At 51.1% G+C, this 27516-nt stretch overlaps 3 protein-coding genes across 10 annotated transcripts; 1 reads left to right on the top strand and 2 right to left on the bottom strand.

Moving 5' to 3' along the window:
• Positions 1-386: 386 nt before the first annotated feature.
• abhd12 (abhydrolase domain containing 12, lysophospholipase) lies at positions 387-6509 on the bottom strand. The gene is made up of 13 exons (XM_088304403.1): positions 4667-6509; positions 3263-3384; positions 3086-3191; positions 2812-2931; positions 2632-2662; positions 2516-2561; positions 2311-2440; positions 2189-2226; positions 1543-1622; positions 1382-1464; positions 1115-1193; positions 919-1046; positions 387-595 (listed from the first exon to the last, which is right to left on the bottom strand). The coding sequence occupies exons 1-13, from the start codon at positions 4786-4788 to the stop codon at positions 559-561; spliced, it is 1122 nt and encodes a 373-aa protein (XP_088160529.1). The 5' UTR covers positions 4789-6509; the 3' UTR covers positions 387-558.
• On the top strand, positions 5954-8823 carry gins1 (GINS complex subunit 1 (Psf1 homolog)). Of its 3 annotated transcripts, none has more exons than XM_088304404.1 (8): positions 5954-6225; positions 6309-6416; positions 7068-7228; positions 7300-7398; positions 7980-8070; positions 8143-8259; positions 8337-8411; positions 8503-8823. In XM_088304404.1, exons 2-8 carry the CDS (start codon positions 6342-6344, stop codon positions 8569-8571), a joined length of 687 nt encoding a protein of 228 aa, XP_088160530.1. In that variant the 5' UTR covers positions 5954-6225; positions 6309-6341; the 3' UTR covers positions 8572-8823. The 3 variants fall into 3 exon arrangements, with proteins under 3 accessions (XP_088160530.1, XP_088160531.1, XP_088160532.1); XM_088304405.1 differs by having other exon boundaries at positions 5999-6225; positions 7164-7228; XM_088304406.1 differs by lacking the exons at positions 5954-6225; positions 6309-6416 and adding an exon at positions 6427-7025 and having other exon boundaries at positions 7109-7228.
• Positions 8528-27501, bottom strand: ninl (ninein-like). Of its 6 annotated transcripts, none has more exons than XM_088304398.1 (31): positions 27330-27494; positions 25516-25712; positions 25167-25260; positions 24928-25088; positions 20349-20415; positions 19851-19915; positions 19690-19779; positions 18896-19078; positions 18109-18245; positions 17899-18039; positions 17232-17406; positions 16499-16609; positions 15654-15740; positions 15439-15580; positions 14658-14723; positions 14470-14564; positions 14315-14395; positions 14091-14218; positions 13876-14013; positions 12960-13739; positions 12652-12756; positions 12492-12561; positions 12309-12425; positions 12140-12223; positions 11518-11613; positions 11347-11457; positions 10350-10430; positions 10190-10273; positions 9953-10117; positions 9617-9730; positions 8529-9311 (listed from the first exon to the last, which is right to left on the bottom strand). In XM_088304398.1, exons 2-31 carry the CDS (start codon positions 25696-25698, stop codon positions 9120-9122), a joined length of 4143 nt encoding a protein of 1380 aa, XP_088160524.1. In that variant the 5' UTR covers positions 25699-25712; positions 27330-27494; the 3' UTR covers positions 8529-9119. The 6 variants fall into 6 exon arrangements, with proteins under 6 accessions (XP_088160525.1, XP_088160526.1, XP_088160524.1 ...); XM_088304396.1 differs by having other exon boundaries at positions 14470-14567; positions 27330-27492; XM_088304397.1 differs by lacking the exon at positions 27330-27494 and adding an exon at positions 25903-26006 and having other exon boundaries at positions 14470-14567.
• Positions 27502-27516: the final 15 nt, after the last annotated feature.

The raw sequence follows: 27516 nt of genomic DNA, 5'->3' as shown, positions 1-27516 counted from the left end.
CTTTGATATCAATATATATATATATATATATATAGAGAGAGAGAGAGCTATCGAAACATGTTTTTACTTAGCCTAATAAATCATAGCCAGACAAACTCGATTTAAAGTTTTTATTTATCTTGTCAAGAATGCTTCGCTCACAAGGATGTAAAGTACATTTGCACTTTGATTGCTGTGAGCAAGAGAAGAAATGTACTTTCTTTCATTTCTCCAATATAAGCCAATGTTGGGTCGTAATCGTATATCACACTCCTTTCGGCGCCTGAAGCTTAGTTTTAATTCGGCATTTTGAAATTTCAAAGTTTAATTTGTTGTGTAACAAGTATTTACAAGTTTGAGACCATGTTGGTGCGGAGGTACGCAATGACGTAATTGAGGAAGTCCACTCCGCAATCAGGAAACATTTTATTCAGCGTTCAAGTAGAACATCATCATCATCATCACAATAAAACGTGGACGTCTGTAGCAGCTGCTTGAGCAAAATGGGACGCCGCTTGCACAACGCCAACACCAAATCTTCAACAGTGTTCGACTGCGGATTGAGGAGAGGGGGCGGGGTCATTCTTTGCTGAGATGGGATGTATTCAGAAAATCCCTGGATGACACGCACAAAAAAAGGTCATTACAAAAAACAAATTCCACATTTTAAGGCGACAGATTTCATGTTAGAATGTAACGTCATGCTTCAACACAAATGTAACACATTTCAACCTTTTTTTCAAATATCCCAATTGTTTAGGAAAGCAGACATTTTTGAAGAAAAAACATTATAAAAAGTATTTTCATTCCGTTAAAATAGTGTGTGGAAAAAATTGCACTCTTTTTTTCCGTGGAGTCGGAGGCAAACCAAAAGTATGATGCGATTATGGTAGTAGATGAAACAAAATGTTTTGTGGGGCGTCTTGCGTGCGAGCTCACCTGAGGATGCGAGGCAGTCGTGGGCTGCTGTAGATGAGCTTGTGCTTGTAGGCCAGCGACGACGGGAAGGCCACAAACTGCACTTTGTGGCCGCTCAGGCTGCGGGAGCGTGCCGCCGCCTCGTACAACTGAGCACACGGGACACGGCACATCGGACACGGGGCACCGGCGCGTCTCACGTCGGGCACTTGCCTACCTTCTTGCCCAGGTGGAAAGGAACCACGTGGTCATCCTCGGCGTGAAGAATCAACACTGGGCAAGAGATGTGATTCACGCTGGACAAACAAAAACAAAGAGGCCTGCCTGGTCACACCAGCTGCACTTCCTTTCACGCCCACTAGATGCTGCTCACGTCAAGTTATTGAAGTGGAGGGCCACAGTAACTCATCGATCAACAACTATTTTGATTGCTTGATTGATGACATGAGTATTCAAGCGTGTGAAAAGATGCCAGTTAACTGACTTGTCATCGTTGGCGAAGCGGATGTCGTTGGCGGTGATGGCGTCCAGGAAGAACCAGTCAAAGCCGGGGAGGTACCTGTACGGCTGACGAGGACAAGGACGACGCTCACGCCACGGCCACGCGACTTATAACATGTGGCCGTGGCGTGACGGTAGCGATACCGTGGCGAAGGGGTGACTTCTGGCCTCCTCGCGGATGTTGGTGAAAGGACTCTCCAGGATCAAAGCGTCCGGAGGACTTCCTGCAAACGAAAATGGCCAGACGTCACGTCACGTCGTGTCATCATGGTTGGCCGAGCAACAGGAAACATTCCATTGAGACAATTTTTGGCCATCATCAAGACCACAATCCTCTCAGCCTTCCAACGATATCTTCAACGTTGCAATCTGATACTTTTAACCCGCTCATAGAAGCCAAAAACTTTCTTTTGACCTAGGCTGGCAGTGAATGAGACAAAAATTGGAAATAAAATACAATTGTGAGCTTTGCTCCCAAAAAAATGCGCCCAGCACAGTAAAAACATCAAATGATGATTGATCAATTTAAATGAATTTAGTTTTTTTTGGTTTGTTTGCTTTTCAAGCTGCAACATGATGTCATCGCATTTCAGTGATGACATTTGTTGATGCCCAGTCGGGCCAGCATCAGTAATCTTGACACAGCGGCATACTTTGGAGCACTGACAGACGCCTGTTCCAAGTTGCAAACTTTGAACGGCTCAAATTGCTCCAATTTGGAACTATTGAAGCGCTTTTGGCTCGTGTCTCCCGATCCAGCTCGGCCACAGCGCCTCACATACACCGTTACCTTCGTCGCACAATCGCCTGACCAGGTTGGTAGCGACGCTGAAACACAAAAGCGATGACAAGTGAGGAGGGGGTGTGGCTCCAGCTGGGGGGGCGTGGCATTGTTGGAGCGCGCCGCTTTACCCTGTGCCCAGCGAGTGACCCCAAATGTACACTTGACTTTGAGCCCGTCTCGCCTTCAGCCAGCCATACACGAAGAGCGCGTCCGCCGTCATGCCGCGCTCCGACGGCGACCCGTCCGAGTCGCCCCAACCTGCAACGCAAAACACCAACGGCGAGCGTGAGGGCCCGAGTGGCGCGGCGCCGGGACACTCGCGGCTTTTCTCACCCCTGTAATCGAAGGCGACCACGTGGTAGCCGGACGAGCTGAGGACCTGAAAGACAGCCGCCGCCGCTGCCTCATCGTCAAGAGATCAAAAGACATGCGACCGACGGACGACTTACCTTGTACAGCTCCACTCGGTGGTCGCCGCCTCTACACACCAACACGCACACGCACACACGCACGCGCACACACACCAAACACACACACACAAATGACATGAGGCGTTCCGATAGTGCCCAGACAGGTGGGGGTGTGTGTGTGTGTGCGTGTGCGCGGGTGCGTGTGTGTGTGTTAGTGACCTGGTCCCCGTGTTGCCATGGAGATAGAGGATAGCTGGGTGGGTGGAGCTTAGTGTTGATTCAAACCATTCTCGACTTTTGTCTTCAGCTTCACTCCACATATCTGCAGGAACCGTGTGCCTGGTACACACACGCGCGCACACGCGCTCACACACACGTAGACACACCCCCGTGCACACACACACACACACACCCACAGGCTGAAACAGTAAACATCCGCACGCACACGCCATTCTCATACTTCTGCCCACGTGACGTGTACGCGCCTTCTTACCACACGCCGATGCGAAACGCTTGTTGCGGCTGCAGGTAAAAGTTGAGCGTGTGGTCGAGGCCGACGTCCGAAGGTCGTTCGAGGTCAAGGAAGAAGGGGATCCTCACTGAGGGGGCGACAGCGACAGGGCAGGTCGTGACTCGGCGCGGCGACCACAAAGCCTGGCGGTCGACTTACCAAAGTTGAGGAAGACGAGTTTGGCCTGAATAGACGGACACAGCTTGACGACGAAGGGCACGCACACGTACAGCAGCAGCAGCCACTTGGCTGCGCGCCTCACCTTGGACATGGCGCCGCCCCTGCAAGGGTACACGCAAAGCGCGGGTCAAAGGTCGGCCGCTTTCACTTGCGACTTGGCAACGAGTCAGCAGTTCCTCCAAAAGGGCCTGCAAGCTGTTTCGGGCCACCCCCGCTTCAAGTTGACTTGAAAAAAAAAAAACAATATTGGCCGAGGAATGGCCTGCTAGCTTCATGCTAACATCTAATGCAAAACACCACCGACATGCTAAACGTTAGCACTATTAAGACGCAAAAGTAAATGACATGTTGCTCTAGCGACGGATGACGCAACACAAGTAGACCAACAACAGTGCTCAAAGGCATGTATTCTTTATCCTCTGTCAAAATTAATCAATATTCACAGCAGTGCAATCTGCGCTTCTTTTTCTTTTGTCTGCGTGACTGTTTCATGCTGCCCACCCGAGTGTTCAAAGCAGGCAAAGTGTTTTTTTTATTCTGTTGAATTCTGTCGTTATGAAGCTTAACATCATGGCGTGATTTTTTTTTTCTTCTTGAAAATTACTTTACAAACTGGTTTTGAGGAGGCTGAAACTCACACAAGCAGGAATCATTTTAGTGCTTTAAGTTGCGAACGTGGTCACGGGACAAATTCGACTCGGATCTCGAGACTCGCCGTCCTGTGAAATGCACTCGACAGCTGATCAGTGACATCATCCGCGACACCTGTGCACTACAATCCAATTAGCGGCTGAGTTTTGCAGACTAGAAGAGATTAAAACGCAGCAAAATGCTCACTGGCGCCTCTCGTGAGTTGTTCACTCATCCGTTGTTGCAGCTCAAAGTCAACTATTTGGTCAAGAGATTTGTTTTCTTTTTCCGATTGTTTGGCCGACTTGCAATAATGTGAAATATCATTTCTAGGAATAAAACCTCAGACTCGTTTTTTGGACGAACACTCAGGCCAACTACTTTACTGTATCATGATGGCTGGTCAAAAGTTGGACAGTGTCCACTTGAACACAGCACAAGAGAATCTTGTCAGTGTTGTGACAACGCACTCAAAGCGCTCCGTGTTCGCGCGTGGCTGAAAGGTGGCCAATGTGATGAAGAGGCCGAGAGGAACTGGTCCGACCAGCTGAGCCAAAAAGCAAACCAGTGTGACCAGCACAAGTTTGGAGCTCATCCAGATGCAGACGCTTGCCCTTGGGACGGTTCAACACGCACGACCACGCTCTTATTAGGACTTCTTCTTCCATGACCTTTACATAACCATCTTGTTGCTCAATTTGGTGACGAAATCAGTGGCAAGAAAATAAGCAAATTGCAAATTGTTAAAGGAACCTGCGCGAGCCAGCGAAGGTCTTCATGTCGAGCGCCGAATCCGCCGCGGGCCGCGAAGTGTCCTCGGGCGCGTCGTCTCGCTCCTCTTGCTCCACGGTCGTCGACGTTTTCCGCTTCCGCATGTCTGCAAAGTGCGCATCAGACGGGGAGGGGAGGGGTGGAGGCGGTTGTTGGGCGCGCGCCGGGCGGCTGCGGGAGCGTCGTGGGCGGACGGCGGACGGGCGGCGAGTCCGGGCGCAGAGGAGCACAGCGAGCGGATGAGCGACGGCTAGTCGCGACCGCAGCGATGCATTCACGGTCTCAGGAAGGTGGGAACAAAACGCGCATGGAATGCTGCATTCGCGGAAGCTGAGAAGTCGGATACCTCCTACTCAAATTGTCGCAGTTCCAACCTCAAAGAGTTCAGAGCGCATGTAAAAATTCAAAGACGGCTGTTTGGGTAATTACATCACAATTTAAACTTAAAAAAACCTCCATCATGTTTCCTTAATTGTTATAAATAAAAAATGTTATCTTCAAAGCATTTCATTCCTTTTAGCAAAATGACTCCAGGCGGGGCGATAAGAAAGAACGGCACGTCTTCACTCAGTCAGAACAAATAACGTTAAATTATTTGGATTAACCAAATTAATGGAGGGGCGGTGAGCACGTGCGCTTCACAGTATAGAGGTGCAGTGTTCGATTCCGCCTTCTCTTGTGAAGTTCACTTGTTCTCCCCGTGATTGCGTGGCTTTTCTCAGAGTACTACGTTTTCCTCAAAAACATGCATCATGGGCGCTTCAAATTCTCCCTCGGTGTGATGGTGAGCGCGAGTTCGCAACACGGATGTCCTAGTTCTGAGAAGGAAGTAGAAATCCGATTTCCCACCTTACGCGAATGCAGCATAAGCAAAAGTCCTTCAGAGCCACCTCGTCCACTCGAAATAATTAATGAAGCGGAGACGTGCCGTTTTGTGAGATTCCTGAAAGCGTTCAAGATGCGGCATTTAACGATTCTCTGAGGAGCTAACATCAACATCGACGTGGACGTCCAAATGCCGCCGTCCGATTTCTGCACACGGTCCAGTTGCAACAAGCATCCCATCCACTCACGCGTATGCAAGAACGCAGCGAAATGTGACACGAGTCTTATTCAAGCACCGACGTTGAAGTCTTGATGACACAATGTCGGCGCTCAAGTTGACTTTGTTGGCATTTGTAAAGGCAACAGTGCAAGTGCAATGATAAGACACTCGACACGCTTCTCGTTAGCATGGGGGCGAGCTAACCCTTTTAAGGCAGAAGGCAAAAGAAGCAAAAGCTGCTGTGATAGAGCAGTCGTCAGTTATCTCGAGGCATATCGTTCAAATGTGCCGTGTTACATTCGTTGAGCGTGTTGGACGCGCCCAATCTTACCTCCGTGAAGACTACGCGAAAAAAACGTTGCTCAGCATCCCGGATGCCGTTTGCGTCCGGATGAGAAGGACCAAGATGCGAAATGATTAAGTTTGTCCCTCGTCGGCCACCGGCGCGTCACGTTACTACAACTGCGGAAGTCCGTTTTTTTGGCGCCACCGGCAGGTCGGCATTAAGCGTTAGCTGTTCCCGCGACGCTCTCGTTCTTTTTTTGTTTCCTTATTTTTTTTCTGTCTTCTTTTTCGTAGATTTCGTTGTGTTGTGTACTTGAGCTCGTCACGATGTTCTGCGAAAAAGCCGTCGAGCTGATTCGAGAGCTCCAGCGGATCAACGATGGACAACTTCCCGCCTTCAACGTGAGACAAAACTTGGCAGTCGCTCCCTTTTCTTTCCTTTCTTTGCGACACTTTTGTACGTCCAAAAGTCAAAGTGTGTTCATCACACCGATCACTACCGAATCAACATTAGGTCATCATCACGTCTCACCTTTGGGCGTCATCATGTGACGTCAGCACGCAGAATTACGCCGCGGGAGTCGTTAGCGTAAATAAACACGTTGTCAATTGAGATTGGATAGGTCGTTTGTTTATCCGGCTGGTCTGATTGGTAGTAGGTTTTCGTTTTTTCTTTTTAAACCGTTCCAAATTTGGATTGTAACGATCCTCCTTTTGCCATATCGTCGCTGTCCTGCGAAAAACACTTCTGTCCATTTTTTTCTAGATTTTATTTTTTACGTAAATGGGATTTCTGCGTCACAGACAAAACAATGTACAATTAGAAATCTGTTTTCCACAGGACAGCGCCGATATGTAAAAACATGGACTTCATTTGGACTCTTAGAAGACTTGCGCATTCTTCTTGTGGTCAATTTAGGTCCTTTTTGTGTGTGTGTGTGTGTGGGGGGGGGGCACCTTCCCCCCCAACCTTCATCTCCACTTTACGTCAATTGAGCGCATTTGCAGCAGGTGTTCAAATGAAGTCCATTCCGATGTTTTTTTTCTTTTCAGTGTACCTTTTTGACATTTCTTCTGAGTCACTTTTGGCACAGGACTGCAGAATGGCGAGTGCACGTGACTCGGTCCCGTTGTCCTGTGTGTGCACAGGAGGACGGCGTGCGGCAGGTGCTGCAGGAGATGGAGGCGCTTTACGAACACAACCAGGCTGACGTGTGCGTCTCCATTGTCGGCACGGCCAACTTGTGCAACTTGCGTGACGGACGAGCTTGTGTTTGCGTTGCAGAAACGAGACCAAAAGCGAGCAGAGAGCCGACTTGCTTCCCTCCATCCGCTTGCGTCACTGCTGCCTGCTGAGGAACCAACGCTGCGTCGGTGCCTACCTGTAATCTGCCGTCGGCTTGACTTGATTCATGTGCATCTCGGTCAGCGTTTTGGATCGCCTCTAGATGGCGCCAAAGCACTACTTAGGTTTAAACGAAAAACCTGAACAACACGTTGCAATAGTTTCTTGGCTCCAAGTTGGTGCCAAAGTTTTCAACTTTCATTTCTAAACGCTGGACTACTATTTTCCATTTGGTTTTATCATCTAAGGCTTTCAGGATTGTTCGGAATTTCAGCATCTCAATTGTTAAAATTCTCCAATTTCCATCTCCTGCCCCAAAAGAAGGCAACCAGCAATTGAATCATCAAAGCCAGGAAAAAGGTGTCAGTTTCTGAGAGATTAGTTTGAAAAATAATTTCAAATTGACAAATTGGAAGCAGCCTAAGAAGTCGAGTCGTGCAAAATTTTAACGGAGAGTTTGGAGGCTAAACTTGTAAAAGGGAGCATTTGAGGCCCTTTTTCAAAGTCGTCAACCGTGTTGCTCGCGTCGTCTGAAAAATTGCTAAATGTGCAACAAAAAGTGCCGAATGGAGCGAGCGAGCGTCCTTCCCTCCCGCTGACTCAAGAGCGTCCGTCCTCAGGTACGACCGGCTGTTGCGGATCCGAGCGCTTCGCTGGGAGTACGGCAGCGTGCTTCCCGCCAACGTGCGTTTTCACATGAGTGCCGAGGAGGTGAGCCAGCACGCCGCGCGTTGGTTTTGCGCCGGCGCCAACTATGCTGATCCGTGGCTTTCGTGTGCGCAGCTGCAGTGGTTCATGCGCTACAAGAAATCTCTGGCGTCCTTCATGCGCTCGCTCGGCGGAGGCGGCGGACTGGACGTCACGCAGGACATGAAACCGCCCAAGAGTCTTTACATCCAGGTCAACACGCCCGCCCGCACGCACACTGACCTGAAAGCTCTTGCACAAGCACAGCTGACGTTTGTCTGCGTGGTCAGGTGAGGTGCGTGAAGGATCACGGCGAGCTGGAGATCGACGACGGGACGCTCGTCCTCCTCAAGAAAAACAGTCAGGTTAGTTGATTTTTATTTATTTATTTTTTCTGTCAAGGCAGCAACAGGAAGTGCAAGTCACATGATATGACGCGGACACGTGTGTCCACAGCACTTCCTGCCACGCTGGAAATGTGAGCACCTGATTCGTCAAGGCGTCCTGGAGCATGTCGTCTCCTGATTTCACAATTTCACGTCTGGACGACATTGTGGCTGTTGTTTGCCAACAGTTACCGATGTGGAGGCAACTTTTTTTTTTTTTTCCACGTGAGCGACCGCCAAGTGTCAAATTAAACGAGCAAATTCATCTCCACTTCATGGGAATTCGTCTTCCGCCTCACGATGATGTCACATTATCACATATGTGGGACATTTTGTATTTGAAATGCTTGGAATCGGTGCCAATTAAAGCGTGCAATTTGCATAACGTGTATTTGGAATACAGAAAAAAGTTTTTCGGGTGATTTGAATGAGCCGAACATTGTGACGTTGCAACGGCAACATGTGGACTCGATATTTTATGAGAAAAAGTGGAATCCTGAGAGAACTCAAACTGAGACCCGAGAATGAAAATGTCGTGCGTGGTGTGGCAAAGTCACCTGATGCTGGCGCACAAAAAAAAACAATTTATTGCAACGTAAGATGAAAAGCAACTTTTGCATGCAACTTTGGAAGCAAAAAGATCCCGATTGTACATGAGTCGCGAAGTTGAAGTTACACCAAAGGCGTTTACGTTTGGAGCGCGGCCGGCACAATGTCGCAGAGGAGACGGTTGTGGGCGGCGACCTTCTCTTCTAGCACCGTTTTGTTCTTCTGGGCGTTTTTGTGGCGCTGCTCAGTCAGTTGCAGCGTTTTCAGCAAGTGCGAGTTCTCCACGTAGAGCTCCTTCAACATGACACTCGACTTGACGTTTTTCGCCATCTGTGTGCGAGAGGACGGCCCGCCGCCGTTAAGTCAGGCGCCTTCACGTCTCGGGGCCGTTGAGGACGCAACATCACCACGCATTTTTCCCCTTCACAAATGGATCCATCGTATGCAAGCTGCACTTTGCAGACTTTTAGAAATATTATACATTTATTATGGAGAATAAATCATCCCTGCCCTTCTGCGCCAATTTTCAGCCAGAGATATCCACCAATTAGCGCATAAGTTCTGGAATTATTTTTTTAAATTGCGCAAGGATAGCGGTCACTTGTCACGTTGCTGCGGAAAGACGAGTGACTGACCTGCTGTTGGAGCTGCTGCACCTTCTCGCGCAGGACAGCACGAGACGCCTCCAACTTGACTTCCAGCTCCTGCGTCTTGTGCTGCACGGCCGCCAGCGCCTTCTTGTGCTGCTCCTGAACGCAACGCAAGCGAGTTTATGCACTATGCTGCCACAGATCACTAAAATGTTGAGGCATTAACCTACTAATTGGCACATGGCTAAGTTGCTCACCTGCTAGTTAGCATGCGGCTAAGCGACTTTCCTTTTAGCATTGAGCTAACTTGCTCCCCTGTTGGTTAGCTAGCATGCAGCTCCGCTACCGACTGGCTAGTTAGTATTTGGGTAAGCCGCTCACCTCCTTGAGGCTGATGTGGGCGGAGCTCTGACTAGCACAAAGCTGTAGCTCCTCCTCCAGCCGCCGACTCCGCCTCTGCTCTTCCTGCAGCTGAGCCAGCAGCTGGTCTGCCCTCTCCCTGAGCCCTACCCCTTCCCGCTGCACCCGACAGAGTGCCGCGTCAGCCTGCATGAGAAGGAGGGGTTACCGTGGTGACGAGTATCAAGAAAACGATGGCGATGAAGGCGATTGCGCAACCTGCCCCTCAGCCTGTGTCCAGGCAACGTGCGTGTGCGCCACTTGTACGCTCAGCTTCTGCTGATCCTGGACAAGTTGCTGCACCTGAACACACACGTGCATTAAGTGCGCGGCCGTGTGTGCGGCGCACGTACGCACACACAAAAACACGCACGCTAACCTGCTCGAGTAGCCGCTGGTTGTGCTCGTCTTTCTCCTCGTCCTTCGTCAAATTCCTATTCATAGACTCCGCCTCTTCCGCCTGCCACCAAAGCAGACAAACGCGTCAAAGCCGCCGACTCACAAGGCCGAGAGAAGTGACGACGAGGGCGGCCATCTTACGTTGCCAATCGCTACGCCTGCCTAACTTCATATTCGTTTCTCCGCCGCGTGTGAAAAAGACGTCTGAGAGAAGCGCTACATGCACACGTCTATCAGAATGCAATCTTCAAGTTACTCTTCCGTGAAGGGCTCCATAATCGTGCACAAAATTCATTTGAATACATTTCATGGCTGCTGCCAATATACACTTAATCAATATACACTCATGTTTGTATTTACTAATAGTTGAAGATAGGAATGACACGATTATTATTTCTCCGCACGAAAATCTCGCGCTTGCTTTCATTTCCGAACGTGAACTTCCTGGTCGTTCCATCCAGATGTGGAAAGACTGGCATGACTTTGCGGTCATTTTAGTCCGTTTACTTTGTGGTCGGCCATCGTTTCAATTTGGACAATGGTGGCCCCCGGTTCCACTCGATTCCCGGTTAGCGACGTCTAACCCCAAGCCTTTTAAGTCCCTCTTTGACAGCGGCCAAGGCGAAGCTTTTCATTTTGGATTTTATTTTCACAATGTGAAATTGTTGGCGGCCGGGATAACCTCCAGCATGTGGAGACTAAAGTCCGTCCGTCACAATTCACCAGACTGAAATAATACTCCGAATGATGAAGCTGCTTCTTTGAGACGTGCTTATTCCATGCAGGCAAAAACACACTTTACTAACAGTTGTCAGGGATCAAAATGGGGTTTTTTTTTTTCTAAAAAAAGGGCAGCAGCGACATAAGATGGCCGCCCTCTGCCTTTAGCCGCACGGGGGCCAATTGATTATCACAAGTCTGTGGTTGGTGCGGACTTCCCGATCAACAGCCAATCACGGCGCAGCGTGCGTCCTCACCTTCCTGTGGCAATCTCGCAGCTTCCTGCACAGGTCCGACATTTCGTGGGCGTGGCCGAGCTCGTCGACGTCTCGGCGTAACGACGATGCGTCCCGCTGCAGGTGTTCCGCCTGCAACGTGGAAGCGCTCAATAAGTCGTGCGACTTTTTACCGTGTCACGTGACCCTTACCCGTTCATTGGCAAGCGCGGCTTCTCTCCGGAGCTCCGCCTCCATCGTCTGCTTCTCGGCCACCGCCGTGCTGAGCTCCGCCTCCATCTCGCTCAGCTGAGGTGCAGAAGAACGTTGGATGACAACCTCGCCGGCCCACCCAAGAGTTGCAATTGCTTATGAATGGCCCAAGATGGCGGCAAAGCACTCTTTTTGTCTAAGCCCTTCCTCTAGAGTCTAGATGCTTTCTTACGTTTTCAATTTTCAAGTTTCATGACTGACCACAAACTTTCATGTGCAACAAAGTAACAGGACTTCTTCCATACCCGCGTTGTTTTTTCACTGAGGAGCAAGAATATTTACTTGCAAGTGCTTTGAAATGTGCGCAGGTATCTTTTCGTGATGTCGGCCATTTTTAAGGCAACTTTGTTTGCTTGTTTTCAAAACCAAACATCAGCTGGGAACGGCAAAAAGCAACGTGCCGCCTTTTTTTGGATGAGATGATCGCAAAACGGCGCGCCTCTCTCAAATTTATTGTAAATTTAGAGTCAACGCAAAAGCCTAAGACCCGAGTCGGCTCAACCGTTGTCACAAGCGAGCCAAGCCCACGGCGAGCACGATTGGCTCGTCTAAGTGGCCCAACCTTGCGCTTGCGGCCACTAAGCTCCTCCTCCAGCCACAGCCTCTGCTCCCGCTGAAGCTCCGCCTCCTCCTGCAGTTGCCGCACCTGAAGACAGCACAGGAAGCGGGCAATTTTATTTTGGAGCGCATGCCGGCCTGCATGCGGGACGTCCGAGGCGCGCTCGCCTCACCTGGGACTCGTGTCCTTCCCGCCCTTCTCGCAGCCGCGCGCTCAGCTCGGCGTTGGCGGCGCTCAGCTCTGCGTTTCTGCCGCTCAGGCTGACCACTTCCTGTCGGAACGCTGCCGTCTGACATGCGCGCACATGTCAGAGGTCACGCGGGCGTCATCACGGGTCACTGAGACCTGTTCTCACCTCCTGGTGGAGCCGCTCCACTTCCTTTCTGCCGCTTCCACGTTGCTGCTCCAGCTCCTCCAACCTCCTCCTTGACCGAACAAGTCAACAACGCCGTTAGCGGAGACCGACGCAAGCTAAAGAGCCCACGCGGCGAACGCTTTCTGCAAAGGTCATTGACCTCTTGTTGGCGACCTCGTCGTCCAGTTTGTTGACTTCCTGCTGCAGGATGCAAAGACGCTCCTGCAGGACGGCGTTTTCAGAATGTGTCTCCTCCAGACGGGTCCTGCGCACACGCACACGCACTTTGTGAATGGATGCGCGTAATAGGAAGACATCCATACTGGTGATTGGGTTAGTGACGATGACGATGACGATGATGCTGCTTCTGCGTTAGAGGCGAGCTGAGGTGCATTGTGGGACAGCGCTGGCGTGAGCACATGATCAAGGAGGCTACAATCGGCGGGAGCGGCATCATGCTCCACAAACCTTGGAGGAGGCATGTGCTGGAGTACCTGGACCAGGTTTTCCATCTCCAAGAGTTGTTTCTTCATCATCTGCTTGTCTCGCTCAAAGTTTTTGACGTCCTCCTGCAAAGCATCCATCTCCTCCTCCATCTCCACAATCTGAGCGGAAATCTGCTCCGTCATCGTCCTGTAGCCGCGCTTCTCCAGGCTCAAACGGAGCAGCTCCTCCTTCAGCCGCGTGACTGAGGCGCGCTCCCGCTGCAGAGCCTCCCGCAGGAGAGCCTCCCGCAGGAGCTCCACATGGGGACCGTCCGCCCCCCCCGCCGACATCTTGCATGCCTCCTCAATCAGAAGTTGGTGCGGAGGCTGCGGCCAGGAGACATTCTCCTCCTGCTCAGCATGTTGGAGCGTCTTCTCTGGATGAAAACGCTGCTTGCAGCACTGCGCCTCCTTCTGCTCTCTCAGGAGACACACCTCCTCCTCCAGCCTCCTCTTTTCTTCCTGACTCCTGTCCTCCATCTTCTTCAGCTCTTGCTCCATCTTCGACTTTTCCTGCCGGAGATGTTCCTTCTCTTCTAGCCTCCTTTTCTCCTCCTGCTCGATTTTCTCCTTCTGCTCCTCCAGCCTCCTTTTTTCCTGCTGGAGATGTTCCCTCTCTTGCAGCCTTCTCTCCTCCATCCGGGTCTTTTGTTGCTCCTGCTCCAGCCGCCTCCTCCGCTGCAGGTGCAGCTGGTGCAGTAGGCGGCGCTGACCTTCGGCATGATGCAGCTTCATCTGCGAGAGCTCCAGCGCCGCCTCCTCCCTGCTTGCAACGCCGCAATGTGATGTGAATCCAAAATATATATATAAAAAAAAACAAAAAACAACAACAAACGGCAAACAAAGAAAACAAACTTGACTGGTTGACAGGAAACGTGCGCAAAAATGTCGGCACTCACCTGACCATCATGACTTCCTGGTCCATCTTGAGCTTAAGCTCCGCCTCCAGCTGCTCCTTGTCTGCGCTCAGTCTCTGGACGAGGTTTCCAATCTCTCGGGCAAAGTTCTGCTCCGCTTCGGCTCGCTCCCGCTGCATCCTGGGAACGCAAGCCACTCGCTTGCTGACGTCACGTCCCAACAAGAATGCGGCAACGGCGGCGGCGGTCTTGCTCACCTGCGCTCCTGCTCCGAAGACCACCCGCTGTGTTGGAGCTGATTGTGAAGTTTGTCCAGCGCCTCCTTGAAAATCTTGGCCTGACGCTCCGCCTCCGCCTTCTGGTCCTCCAGCTCGCTAATCTCCAGCTGGAGGGTCAGAGGTCGCGTCACGTGACCTGTGCATCATCACGTGGTGACGTCGCACGACAGGACGTGTCAAGGAACAATCAGGAGACAGGTCACCTTGAAGGCCTGAGCAATGTCTTTGCGTTCCACTTCCATGCTCTGTCTCATCCTGTCCAGGCTGCGCTCGTAGAAGTTGACCTGAGAACGAGAACGAGGACGAGGACGGAGCGGCGAACACGAAGCTCGAGCGTGACCCGAGCGCGTTGGTCTACCTGCGTCTCCATCTGGACGTTGAGCTGCTGCACCTCCTGCTTGTGTTTGCTCCTCAGCTTCTCCACCGCAAATTCCGTCTCAATGCTGACGGCCGCTGCTGTCAAAAAGTCAAGCGAGCTGTCATGCGAGCTGCTTGCGACACAATTATTTTTTTTTGCACAAAGTAAAGAAAATGCAAAGAACTGACTTGTGTCATCCAGATGGATTTCGGCATGACGGCGAGAAGACGAGCGACGCTTCATGTCACGGTCGTCTGAAAAGGACAAAAAGTTGATCGACAACGAGACGTTCTGCAAGCAGGACGCACACTCACTGACAGACCAACGTCTGTGTGCATGCGTGTGTGCGCGCGTATCCCGGTCCGACTGGCAGAGCAGGAACTGGAATGCAGTCTCAAAGTCAAATTGTGGTTTGTTCCTATCCAAGTTTTTTATTTTGTAGGGGGGGGCGAGCCAAGTTGTGGTGTGCCATTCAAAAAAAAAAAAAAAAAACTCCTTTGAACAAGTCAAAGAGTAGCGCTTCATTTGTGGCGAGTTGTTTCATAAAAAACAAACAAACAAAAAAACATTAGCTGGCCAATTACAAATCAAAATCCAGAAAAGGTTTCTCTTTGCTGTGAAATACTTCAATCACTTGATAATATGTCATTTGTCGACACTGCCAGTCCAGGGAATATTCATGTACTATTTGGTTTCAATGGCAGTGAAGGGGTTCATTCATAACTTCAAGTTTCAAAAAGTTTTGAGGGACAAAATATTGACAGTATTTTTTGACTCCGTTTAATTTCTTTCTAATGTCTTGCGCCTCTCATATCCGATCACGTCGTGCCACTTTGACTTCCAAAAGGACACGTTGGGGCAAAAAGCTCAACTTTCTGGCATGGGCACACGCCAGATGGCGCCACCTGCTGTCAGGACAGCGTCCTTGCACAGAAGTCGAGAAGCGCGGCAGACAGGAGGAGAGCTCACCCAAGTCGGAATCGCTGGTCGAAGGCACTTCAGACCAGCTGAACGCGGCGGCGGAGACGCGTGCTGACTTCCGGCGGCTCTTCTTGTGACTCCTTAGCAACTCCAACTCGGAGCTCAGCTCGTCGTTTTTGTCCCGAAGCTCCTGAACGCATCATGAAAGGCCGCTCACGTCAGCATGGAGGACATCACAAGAAGTAAACGTGCGCTGTTCTTACTCTGCACCGGCGCTCGCAGTCTGCCAGGAGTCGGGCGAGCTCCTCTTCGGGATTGAGCGCCGCGTCGACGGCGTCCAAGCTGCCAAACTGCCAAACAGAATGCGAGCAGATGAAAGGACCTCCTTCATCTTTGATGAGAGGTCACCTGACACCGCGAGTGCGTCTCATTTGCTTCCCGGCTACCTCGTTTGAGTCGATCGCGCCGCCGCGGCTCGCATTACAATCGCCAACACGTCCACGTCACGCTCAAAGACGCGTTTCTACAAAAAGTCTTTGCCAGCCCTCATTTGACACGGGCGCTCGCTGACGGTCGGGACGTTTCCATCGGTCGGCTGCGATGCAAGTGCTGATTGCCACGGACAAATGGATGCATTTTTGACACAAACAGCTAGCTTGTCTGTGAAAATCAAGTTTCTGTGTTGCATTTCATTTATTTAGAAAAAAAAAATACAATCAAAAAGAGATCTAGCCTCGACATTCTGAACCGTATTGGCAAGCACATGCCAGTAGGTGGCGGCGTTTTGTCACTTTGGATTGGAGAGGAGCACAACGTTTGAGTCAAAGAGAAAGTTTAGCTGCTGAATGTCAGCTTGTCAAGAGAGAAGTTGCCACAAGACAAATTGAGACACCAAAAGTTTGGACACATACGTTATGAACAGGCTTGATGACAGAAAGGTCGAAGTAGTGACAGCGGCAACGCTTGCCAGTGCTGCTGTGCACACTCAACGCAGCAAGTCGAGCATCACGCACCAACACTTACTCTGTGTGTTGCCAAAGAAAACGTGGCGCCCGCCCGTGTTGCCCCACACGGACTAATACTTTCTTTTTGGGTTGGCTTGCGTCACCTTGTGTTGCAGCAGCTGCTTCAAGTCGGCGTGCAGACGTTGGGCGCCGTTTTCCGCCTCGCTCAGCCTGCGCTTTGCATCCGCAAGTTCCTCCTCCAGGCGAGCCTTCTCCTGAGCAGAAGGAAAAAAAAACGCAACCATATGAATAATCACTTGAATTTGGAAATCGAGTTCAAATTGACTTGGACGGCAAATGAATTTTGCGCTTGGAAATGAAGTAAAAAATGCCGTCGCAGCCGACAAACCAACAACCTTTTTTTCTTTCGTTTTGGAAGAGATGGGAAAAAAAATAAAAATCAAGAAACTTAGAAGAGTGTGTGAAAAATAGAAAAAGGTTTTATCAAGAGTAATTGAGACAAATGTCTCAAACGCGCGTGCAGTCGTGCATTGGTGTGTTTTGTGCCTTTTAGGGGCGTGGCCTCACGCGCCAGTTCGCCGGGTCGGCTGTTCACACGCATTTGGTTCCGTGTCAGCATCTTCACGTGCGTTCTCATTTTGTGTTTGGGTGTCCCGGTCACTAAAAACGACGCATGGCAAGGCATCAGACGCCCTGCCTTCATTTTGTTCCTCACTTGCATGGCCGTGCATGTGCGGCTCGCGTAAAATCAAATTTAAGCTCGCGATACAAAGAAAATTATTTTGGAAAAAAAAACAGCGCGCATACTTGCTCGCTGCATTTGTTTTGAAGCACAAAGCCCCCAAAGTGGACGTAAGGTGAGGTGGGCGGGGTCACCTGCGTGGCAGCACCGAGCTCCTCCCGCAGCTCCCCCTCCCGCGCCACGAGCGCGCCGAGTTGTCGTCGCAGATCTCGACTTTCCTGTTCCAGCCGCTGCGCGGCGCTGTCGCTCTCCTGCTCCGCTTGGCCGCGCTGTGCCGCCAGACGCTCTCGAAAGTCCCGCTCCAGCTCTCTGCCAATCACGGAGAAGCGTGAAGCACGTGCGACCGATCACAAAACGGCGCGAAGCTCGTGCCTGGAAGAGAGTTCTCCAAACTGCGGCCCGGGGGCCACTTAAAAAGTAATGAAATAAATGATACAAATTGTGAAGTGTGCATGTGCGCGTGTCATCCCTTAACCTTCGTGTGACGTGCAGTTAGCAAGCTAGCTAAGGCTACTCCCGAAAACGCATCTTGCCTTCGCGTAATACGCTGACGTAGCCATTTTGGAAGGCCACGTTGTCAGCCATGAGTGTGCAGGACATGCAGAGAAAGCGGGGGACAAAAAAAAAAAAAGGTCCCAGAGGACAACTAGCTCTGCGTCGTCATTTGTGTCGTTGCTGCAGTGTGGAAATCGCTGCCCACCCAGTGAGATGAAGAACAATTGCGCCAGCCCAGGCTTGAAGCAAGTTCACGACAGTCTAACAGCCAGTTTATGAGATGAAATGGGAATGATTTTTCTTCACCTGATCCTGTTGCCATTGAGCGCCTCCAAGCTGGCGAGCCGCTCTTCCGCCTCGCGCAGCAGCTGCAGGTTCCTGCGCTCAGACCGGTCCAGGTCGGCTTTGGCCTTGTCACGCTCGCCGCACGCCTGCTCGGAGCGCGCCCTGAAAGCACACGGACGGCGCCGCTGTCACCACCGCGGCGGGACGACCGCCAGGCAAAGAGCAACTGACCGCACGTGCAGGATTTCATTCTTGTAGCAGAGCAGCGCCACCTGGTGGATTCCGTTGCCGCTGCCCAGGAGTTCGTTGTCCAGAGCCAGCGTCAGCTCGCACAAACTCACGCGCTCATCCGCAGGAAAGTCCAGCGCCTGCAGAAAAAAAAAAAAACGTCATGACTCCTCCAAGGAAAATGGAGACTTGCATATTTGAGACGGCCGAGTTAAAGCACCTCCGTCAATTTGAGGCTGATCTGGATTAATGAATTCTTGTCGAGGAATTAGGTTTGAGATTATGCTTCCTTTCTCACGTGACTAAACTACTAGGAACAACATCATTCAAGAATTCAACAGTTTGAGCGTCATAATTGCATATTGCTCCTGGTGTGCTCGCCTTGGCCACTAGGAGGTAGCATAATGCTGTCATGCAGACAAGTCAAGATGAAAAGACGACTCGCGCTAATGCTAACGCTCACCAATACGAGTCATTTGTCGCAGAGGAGAAAAAAGAAGTTTAAGTATTTTTTTTTCCTGTCCACGTGTGTTGTTCTACTGTACGTGTTCAAATCATCATGACGATTGATGCTAAAGTTGGCATGTTCCACTGGTGTTAGCATTAAGCTAGCGGGCTGTTCTTCTAGGCAACATCGTTTGCTTGTTTTAGGCTCGTCTTTGTTTTCTGATGAGTAAACTTGAAGGCTCAAAATGAGCAATTGCCCGGATGAACGACGGCTCGTATGCCGAGCAAGTCGTAAGCGGCGGAATCGTACGTCAAGGCGGCGTTGCGTCACGTCCAGACCGACCTGCAGGATGTCGCGAGCGTTGCAGACGCCTTCGTCGCTCCAGAGAGCGACCACACTTTCCAGGCTGGCGCACCCCGAGCCGTCGTCCAACCGGCTGAGGACTTTGGCACCCGGCGTGGCCGTCAGCGGAGACGGCGACCGAACCTCTGGCTTGCCGCCGTGCTCCGTCGACGCCGGCGCAGTCTGCATGCGGAACACGGTGGTTACAAAATACCACAAACGTTTCACCTCACACTCGTCTGCACGTGACCAACGAGTAAAAACAAGTCCGTCCGCCTGCCTGCTGTCATGTCAGATGACCGGACCGGACCGGAGCGGACGAGGTTCTGGTCCTGACTGGCCAGCATGTAAAAAAAATTGCATCCCGCTGTGGCACAAAAGTTTGTTCCAGCAGCCACCCGTGCACCTGCTGAGCCCCGCCCACCCGATCAGACGGCTGACTGACAGCTGTGGCCCTGGCGTCTGATTGGATGACACCTTTGCCGTCCCGTTTCTCCCAAAATGAATTTCATTTCAACGACGTTGCTTAGTTGCTTTTGACTTGAAGCCGCTCGAATTGAAAGCTTCCAATGGCGTCGCTCTGCATTGCGTGGGGATGTTTTGGCAAACTGAGTGGCGATATGGCGCCCTCTCCTGTCACAGTCCAGAATTGAGCTCTCACTTTGATCTGAAGATGGGCTGGAAACATCTACAAGCACGAAGTCAAAGTTTCGCTACACCTTACATTTCAAAAACAAAAAGCTGTCAATCAAGCCTTTGACGTGTACGTGCGCATGCGTGTGTGTGCGTCTGACCCTGTGCGGCGTAGAGCAGCAGACGGGGGCGGCGCCACAGAGAAGATTCTGGAAGTGCGCCAGTGTGACCTGCTTCAACTTGTCATGCACCTGGAGGGTCAAAGGTCATCATAGCATTAAACAGGAACGGGAGGCAATTCTGTCAGTGGGCGTAACCTGACCTGAACGCCCGACTCGGGACCAATCAGGCGATCGCACGCCGACTCGTCTTCCTCCCGCTCGCAAGCTGCAGAAGAAGATGGTGAAAAGGCTTTGAGACGACCACGCGCGCGCGACGTTTGTGGATCCTAACGTCGGCTAAATGCGTCACGACAAAGCGAAAAAAGCTCCGCTTTGCTCAATGTCACCAAACTGCAACAAAACGTTTGCCCAACGTCAACCTTTGAAAATATCCCAACGATGGGCCCAACATTTTGGATTTCATGGTCGTACAACATTCCGCTTCTACATCGACAAAAATCCTGCACGTCCACGTTCCGTCCGTCAAATGCACAATCCCGGTCGGGTGGTCCTGGTGAACTTTTCAGAGGTCGAAGTGTCCACCGGTGACCCTCTATGGCACTTTTGGGACGTGACGCTTTTCACACCAAGTGTTTCGCAGCCCGTCACAGTGCCAAAACTTTTTGCACAGAGTGAAAAATGAAGAAAATCCCAAATACCTTGGGGCTGAAAGTCTGCCGAGGCGCCGTGCTTGGGACATCCTGCCTCCTCATCAGACTTGAGACTCTGGAGACAATACGGAACATGTTGATCAATCACGTGTTCGTCGTTGACCGTCATGCGTTGGTCACGTGTTCATGGTGCCACTTGCGAGCTCACCTGCTCACTGGAACGATTTGGGAGAAGAAGCAGCCGTGCGGAAGGTCCGCTTTGTGTCCTTATGAGGACACGTTGACGTTGTGTGTTCACATTGTGTGTGTGTGTGTGTGTGTGTGTGTGAGTGTTCGTGACTTTGACATAAAAGAAAAAGCAGCTTTCTGCCACAATGATGAGTTCAACTTTAGACTGAAAGTTGTTGGTTGGATGTGAAAATGCTTTGTTGTTGTCTTGACGACAATCACACGCATGACAACCTTAAAGGAGCAAACCCACCAAAAGGAGAAGAAAGTGTGTCACGTGTTTGTGTGTAGACACGTGTGTGACACACTGGCGCCACGGCAGCGTTAGCTTCAAAGCTAACACAAATGCTCACGATATCACTATGCCAAAATTCCTGATGACCTCAAAAAAAAGAGACGGGCGCGAACGGCGTTTTGATAATGGCCTGATTTGGATGCATCGGACTGCCGATAATTAGGTCGAAGGAATTAGAATTAGAATTAGAAATCCCTTTATTGTCATTGTACTCAAGAGTGCAACGAGATTAGAGGGCTCCCCTCTCCAGTGCAATACAACAATAATACAGACAAATATATAAATTAGATGAATAAGAGAGTGCAATGGAAAATAATACTGAATAGGGTATATAAAAACACATCACGATGCTGTTCTGCAAGGTTAGGGTGGTCTCGTGTGTGTGTGAGAGTTCAGTATGGAGATGGCTCTCGGAAAGAAACTGTTTCTCAGTCTATTGGTCCTCGATTTGATGCATCTGTAGCGCCTGCCAGAGGGCATCAGGTCGAACAGGTGTGAGTTTGGGTGGGTATCGTCTTTGACGATGTTGAGAGCCCTTCTGAGGCACCGGGCGGTGTCGATGTCCGACAGTGAGGGGAGAGGGCAGCCAATAATCCTTTGCGCTGTTTTGACCGTCCTCTGGAGCCTCACTCTGTCCGCCTCAGTGCAGCCGCCGTACCAGGTGGAGACGCGGTACGTCGGCAGGCTCTCGATGGACGAGTGGTAGAAGGCCAGCAGCAGCTTCCTGTCCAGGTTGAATTTCCTGAGGACTTTCAGGAAGTGCAGACGCTGGTGGACCTTCTTTACCACTGCTGTGGTGTTGTGAGTCCAAGAAAGGTCATCGGAGATCTGTACTCCCAGGAACTTGAACGTGTGGACCCTCTCCACACGCACGCCTTCGATGCAGAGGGGGGGCGGCACCGTCTTGTTCCTCCTGAAGTCGACGACAATCTCCTTTGTTTTAGCAGTGTTAAGTTGCAGTCTGTTGTCCTCGCACCAAGCCGTCAGTCTCTTTACCTCCTCTCTGTAGGCTGTCTCGTCACCTTCCGAGATCAGACCGACCACTGTCGTGTCGTCGGCAAACTTGACGATGGTGTTGTTGCCGTGGGCCGGGCTGCAGTCGTAGATGTAGAGGGCGTACAGGAGAGGGCTCAGCACGCATCCTTGAGGGGAACCGGTGCTCAGCATGCGTGTGGAGGACGTGTAGGGGCCGAGCAACACAGTCTGGGGTCTGTTGGTCAGAAAGTCCTTAATCCAGATGCGTGTGAGGGCAGGGAGGCCGAAAATGTCCAGTTTGGCGACGAGGATGTCTGGGATGATCGTGTTGAATGCCGAGCTGTAGTCCACAAAGAGCATCCTTGCATAGCTCTGCTGTCGTTCCAGGTGGCCCAGCACAACATGCAGAGCAGTGTCGATGGCGTCCTCAGTGGATCTGTTAGCCCGGTATGCAAACTGGTAGGGGTCCAGAGTGGGAGGAAGGCAGTCCCTGATGTGCTGGAGAACCAGCCTCTCGAAGCACTTCATGATGACTGGTGTGAGAGCAACAGGACGGTAGTCATTCAGGTGGATGGCTGGTGACTTTTTGGGGACAGGAATAATGGTGGAAGTTTTCAAGCAGGAGGGGATGACTGCTTGAGCCAGGGAGCGGTTGAAGATCCTGCAGAAAACATGTGACAGTTGGTGGGCACATGCTCTGAGGACCTTGCCCGGTATTCCGTCGGGTCCAGTAGCTTTCCTGGGGTTAACCGCCAGGAGCGCGCGCCTCACATCGTGTTCCTCTACGATGAGTGGGGGGGAGTTGGAGCTTGAAGTGCGGGGGTGTGACGGTTGGGGCGAGTCAAAGCGAGCGAAGAAGCAGTTAAGCTCCTCTGCCAGCGATGCACTCGGGTCTACAGAGGTCGTGCTGCTGCCACGGAAGTTGGTGATGCTCCGTAGACCCTGCCACACCTCCCGTGGCCTGTTACTGGCAAGGTGGGCCTCCAGCCTCCCCTTGTAGATTGCCTTGGCTAGCTTGATGCCTTTGCTCAGGTCAGCACGAGCCACCCTGTACTGGGCTTTGTCGCCCGACCTGAAGGCAGCGTCACGGGCCTTGAGGAGAGAGCGAACCCTGCTGGACATCCAGGGCTTCGCATTTGGGAAGGTCCGTATAGTCTTATGTTGGGACACAGTTTCCATGCAGAACTTGATGTAGTCCAGTACACAATGCGTGTAGACATCAAGGTCCTGATGATCAAAGAGGTCCCAGTTTGTGTCTTGAAAGCAGTCCTGTAATTCACTCATGGCGCCGTCACGCCAGGTTTTCACAGTCTTTGTGGTGGGCCTGAATCTGCGCCTGAGAGGGGTGTACGCAGGTGCGAGCTGCAAGGACAGGTGGTCTGACTGGCCGAGGGGGGCGAGTGGGAGGGCCCTGTATGCGTGCTTGATGTTCGAGTACACATGGTCGAGAGTGTTGTCTCCCCTCGTCGAGCACTTGACATGCTGGTGAAACTCTGGGAGTACAGTCTTTAAATTGGCCTTATTAAAGTCTCCCGCTACTACGTGAACGCCATCAGGGTGAGCCCGCTGATGTTCATTGATGACGCACGCGAGCAGCGAGAGCGCCGTGCTAGTGCTAGCGTCGGGGGGGATGTAAACAGCTGTGACAATCACGACCGTTAGCTCCCTCGGGAGAAAATAAGGCCGGCATTTAACGGACATGAACTCGATGTCGGGGGAAGAGTGCTTCTCGACGATCGTGCTGTCGCCGCACCAGTTCTCATGCACGTAAACACAGAGCCCCCCGCCCCTTCTCTTACCGGTGGCCCTCGTCCGATCCGCGCGATGTAGCGAGCGCCCGGTCAGCTGGATGCTAGCGTCGGGGACGTCGGCGTGCAGCCAGGATTCCGTGACGACGATCACACTGCTGTCTCGCACATAGCGGTTTCCCAGGATTAGTAATCCCAGATCGTCGATTTTGTGGACCACGGATCTGGCGTTGGTGAGGTAGAGACTCGGCAGTGGTTGCCTGTGGGGCCGCCGTCGCAGCCGTAGCGAGACACCGGACCTGCAGCCCCGCTTCTGCTTCCTCTCTCTGCGTCGCCTGCGCCGCCTCCCGGTCCCGATGACAAGCCACGGTGAGCCGGGCGGCCTCGCCAGTTCGTCCGGAATTTTGCGATCATAGCAAAAGTCCTCTGTGATGGTTATTTCGCATCGATATCCAATGTCCACGATGTCCTGGCGGGTATATCGATGCTGTGCCTCAGTTGGTGCCAATAAGAGCAAGCAAACACTAATAAAAAGCAATAAGGAGCACTGGGAGGGAGAGCTGTTAGCCGCTGCGGAAGAAAGAAAGGATGCCACGGCAAACCCCAAAACACAAAAGTCAAAGGTGTGCAATGCGAGCTGGTGACACAATTTGGAATTGTTTGCAGGTTTGATGAGTTTCAAAAATGTTTTGCTCCTTTTTAGCAAACTTGATAAAGAATTTGCATTTGGAACTTTTCGCAGCAGCAAACACGTAAACCCAGTTGACAAATTCAAGCGCGACTTCGGCAAACGTGCTATTTGGACGGCGTGGCGGCAGTTTTTGAGTTTCGTTACCACTCCGGCGGGAATGCGGAGGGGCAGAACGCTGGACCCGCCCTACAAAGACTTTTCGGGCCAATCGGCGCGGAAAGACAAACATGAGCTCTGGAACTTGAGGAATGCGACATGTGGAAAAGCTGCAAGGTTTCATTTGGAGCCAAGCAAAAAGGAGGCGTGGCTGGCCAGCGCTGGCCTTCGTCGCTGTCCCGCTTCCTGAACCAAAAGTCGCTTCCCTTCCATCCTTTGCGTGTCGTTGTTTGCTTTCAAACTATGTTTTACAAGGAGAGTTTGGGAGTAAATGTGGCTTGCTTAGAAACAGTTGATGTGAAAAGAAAAAAAAAAGGCCCTCAGGGTTGAGGAACTGTGCCCCCGCCTTCAGGTTGGGGACCGCCACGTGCCTCCAAAAACAAGTTTTAATTCAATGAGGAAAGACGCTTTGAGATATGAGAATGCTGACGGCACAAACTCAAGTCACATCTCAAGGCACCGCCGCACGTTCAAGTGCGGCGCAAACACACACAACCTGCCGTGTGTGTGTGTGTCGCCATGACAACGCCTCACCTCCACACTGTCCAGAGAGGCGGCTCGGCGTACTTCAGGCCTGCCGAGCCCCGCCGGCGGCGAATCGTGCGACGGTTGAGACGGCGTCACGTCGGGATGCGAGCGGCGGCCGTAACGTTTTTCGCCCTTCACGAACTTTGGTTTCACTTCGTCAACGACAACTGCACAAACACACACATACACGCACACAAGCGGAAGGTCAACGCGACCGTCACGTGATTAGCATAAGCACTCTTCACCTGGCTGCAGGTAGCTGCTGTCGTCATCTGACGTCAGGTCCAGCGAGTGAGACAAAACGTCCACCAAGTTGTCTTTGAACGCCTCAAAGTCCACCTGAGGGTCAAAGACACACGTCACGTGTCCATCCGTCCCGTCATCAGGAGCAACAATTCATCGACGTGCATTTGGAGCGTTCGCAAATCGTCCTCATTCCAGCCTGCCTTTCTCTCGTACACCTCAAAAGGAGACTGATTATCTTTTGAGATTTATTTCCACACACACCCACAAAAAGACATCTGCAAGCATCTGCTTTGACTTTGGAACAAAATGATCAACATTTTTGCTCATTTTCTGATGAATGTGACCAACCAAACCAGAAACTCCTCCTCCCAGCAGCGAGTCCAGTATGAGTGGCAGCTGAGCCTCCAGACGCAACTTCCTGCACAGCGCCGTCACTTCCTGCGGGCCCAGAAAGCCCGAGGACGTCGTGTCGCAGCTATCGAACTCCGCCTTCAGCTGGGCCAGGTAGACACTTTGGTCCGCCTCCTCCATGCCGCCGCATCTCGCTGGTATGCATGAGAGCAAATTACACAACATGAGACCGTTCTGTAACACCTGCGAACGACTGACAATCTCGCCCCGAAATGATAAAAAAAACAAACAAACAAAAAAAAATAACACAACAATAGCGCACCCATGGTGTGGACTGAGCAGTGAGCAACATTTTGATCTGTGCAAAAATATGAAATTGCCCACATTTTTGACATTGGAGGTTTCAGCCCGACGCCAGCGATGTGAAGTCTTTTGTGCTTGGACAAGGCTTTTTTTTTTTCCCCGATTCGATTCTTGGAGAGGTTGCAGTTCTTCTTATGACACTCAAAAACACCACAGCAGCTTCGTAGCCGTCGGAAGTCACACCGAGAAGAATCTGTGGCCACATCCAATATGGCTGAAAGGCGGCCTTGGCCTCCCTTCACTGGCTCCCAGTGCACTTTAGAGTTCGCTTTAAGATACTTCTGTTGGTCTTTATATCTTAAAATGGCCACGGCCCAGCGTACCACTCCGAGCTCCTCCACCTGTCCACTGCCTCAGGTCTGTGAACCACATATTGCTGGAGGCGGAGCCTCAGGGGGGGACCATTGCCGTCCTTCCCTATGGAATGAGCTCCCATTAAATGTTAGGCAGGTCCCGCCCCCTCTCTGTTCACTTTCAAAACTCATTTGAAGACATTTTTATTCTTTAGCTTTCTACTCAAGATGAGACTATCGCTGTTCTGCTGATTTTTTGGAATCCATTGTTTTGGTGTTTTAATTTCTGTTCTAATTTACATGACACCAGATGGAAAGCGCTTTGTTACAGCTCCAGCGGTCGTGAAATGCGCTCTAGAAATAAAGTTGTATTGTATCGTATTGTATTGTATTGCTCTTGTCCAAATTGTTGCACATGCAGCCGTCATTGGGGTGGCATGACTGCAAAATTGTACCTCAACATTACGGAAAGATTTTCTTTCCCTGTGTACTTTGCATACTTGGCGAATAAAGATGATTCCCATTTGTTAATACTACTTGCAAAGCCATGTTAAATAGCATTCATCTACAGTTGTGCGCGCACGACAATGTTGTTCTAAGCATGCGTAAAATAAAGCATAGTGCGTCTGCCTGGGAGAGCGAGAGAGAGAGAGAGAGCGAGAGAGATCTCACAGCCAAAAGATGGATTTTCGTTATTTTTTTCGCGTAAATTTGAGCAACTATGCGATATTGGCTGACCATTTTAGCACCGAGAGACTGCTGCAGAAATGTTTCCTGCACAAAATGTTCAGTCGGATCAAGAGTCGCTTGAAAGCGGCACTAGGTGCACTCAGAAGTGGACGAGTTCTGAATCCTAGCATTATTTGGAGATAGGGATGATTCGATTTCTACGCGCGTGCGTGTGGGCGTAAGCGCGTTGTTGAGGTTGTTAGATGGGCTCCAAGGTAACAAGCCGAGCGCGGTGGGAACAAAAACTTTTAACAAACCCCCCCGTCCACCCCCCCAAAAAACGTTTTTCGAGCACGTTTAAATTTAGACCGAGTTTAAGTGTCGTCCACCATTGAAGTCAAACCACGACGAGTTAGCCATTTATAGAGTTACTTCGTAACCGCGTTGGTTACCAAGCGAGGTAATAAGTTAGCTGTTGCGTCTTACCACAGTCAAGATGAATTGTTTTTCATCTTTTGCTTTCATCCATGCTTCTTTTCTTCTCGTCCATCGGCGCAGCGAGCACTCGAAGAGTGAATGCTACTTCCGGTCACTTACCAAAATGAAGCGACAGGGGGTAAGTCGCAGCAACGTGAAACAACTGCAGCAATTCTCACGTGAAATCTAGTACAAA

The sequence above is a fragment of the Idiotropiscis lumnitzeri genome, chromosome 9 (genome assembly GCF_059441095.1).
Source record: "Idiotropiscis lumnitzeri isolate Australia: NSW breed Sydney's pygmy pipehorse chromosome 9, RoL_Ilum_1.0, whole genome shotgun sequence".
Taxonomy (NCBI): domain Eukaryota; kingdom Metazoa; phylum Chordata; class Actinopteri; order Syngnathiformes; family Syngnathidae; genus Idiotropiscis; species Idiotropiscis lumnitzeri.
The sequence above is the reverse complement of the archived record's forward strand: the minus strand, read 5'-3'. Positions and strand labels throughout refer to the sequence as shown.

Coding starts and splice junctions, on each gene's coding strand:
- abhd12 (XM_088304403.1), bottom strand. CDS start 4,788: ATGCGGAAGCGGAAAACGTCGACGACCGTGGAGCAAGAGGAGCGAGAC. Junction 2,663..2,811: donor CATGGCAACACGGGGACCAG/GTCACTAACACA, acceptor GTTGGTGTGTAG/AGGCGGCGACCACCGAGTGG. Junction 1,194..1,381: donor CGCTTCGCCAACGATGACAA/GTCAGTTAACTG, acceptor TTGTTTGTCCAG/CGTGAATCACATCTCTTGCC.
- gins1 (XM_088304404.1), top strand. CDS start 6,342: ATGTTCTGCGAAAAAGCCGTCGAGCTGATTCGAGAGCTCCAGCGGATC. Junction 6,417..7,067: donor GACAACTTCCCGCCTTCAAC/GTGAGACAAAAC, acceptor TTTTCTTTTCAG/TGTACCTTTTTGACATTTCT. Junction 7,399..7,979: donor CGCTGCGTCGGTGCCTACCT/GTAATCTGCCGT, acceptor GTCCGTCCTCAG/GTACGACCGGCTGTTGCGGA.
- ninl (XM_088304396.1), bottom strand. CDS start 25,698: ATGGAGGAGGCGGACCAAAGTGTCTACCTGGCCCAGCTGAAGGCGGAG. Junction 14,396..14,469: donor ACGTCCAGATGGAGACGCAG/GTAGACCAACGC, acceptor TCTCGTTCTCAG/GTCAACTTCTACGAGCGCAG. Junction 12,757..12,959: donor CAGCACATGCCTCCTCCAAG/GTTTGTGGAGCA, acceptor GCGTGTGCGCAG/GACCCGTCTGGAGGAGACAC.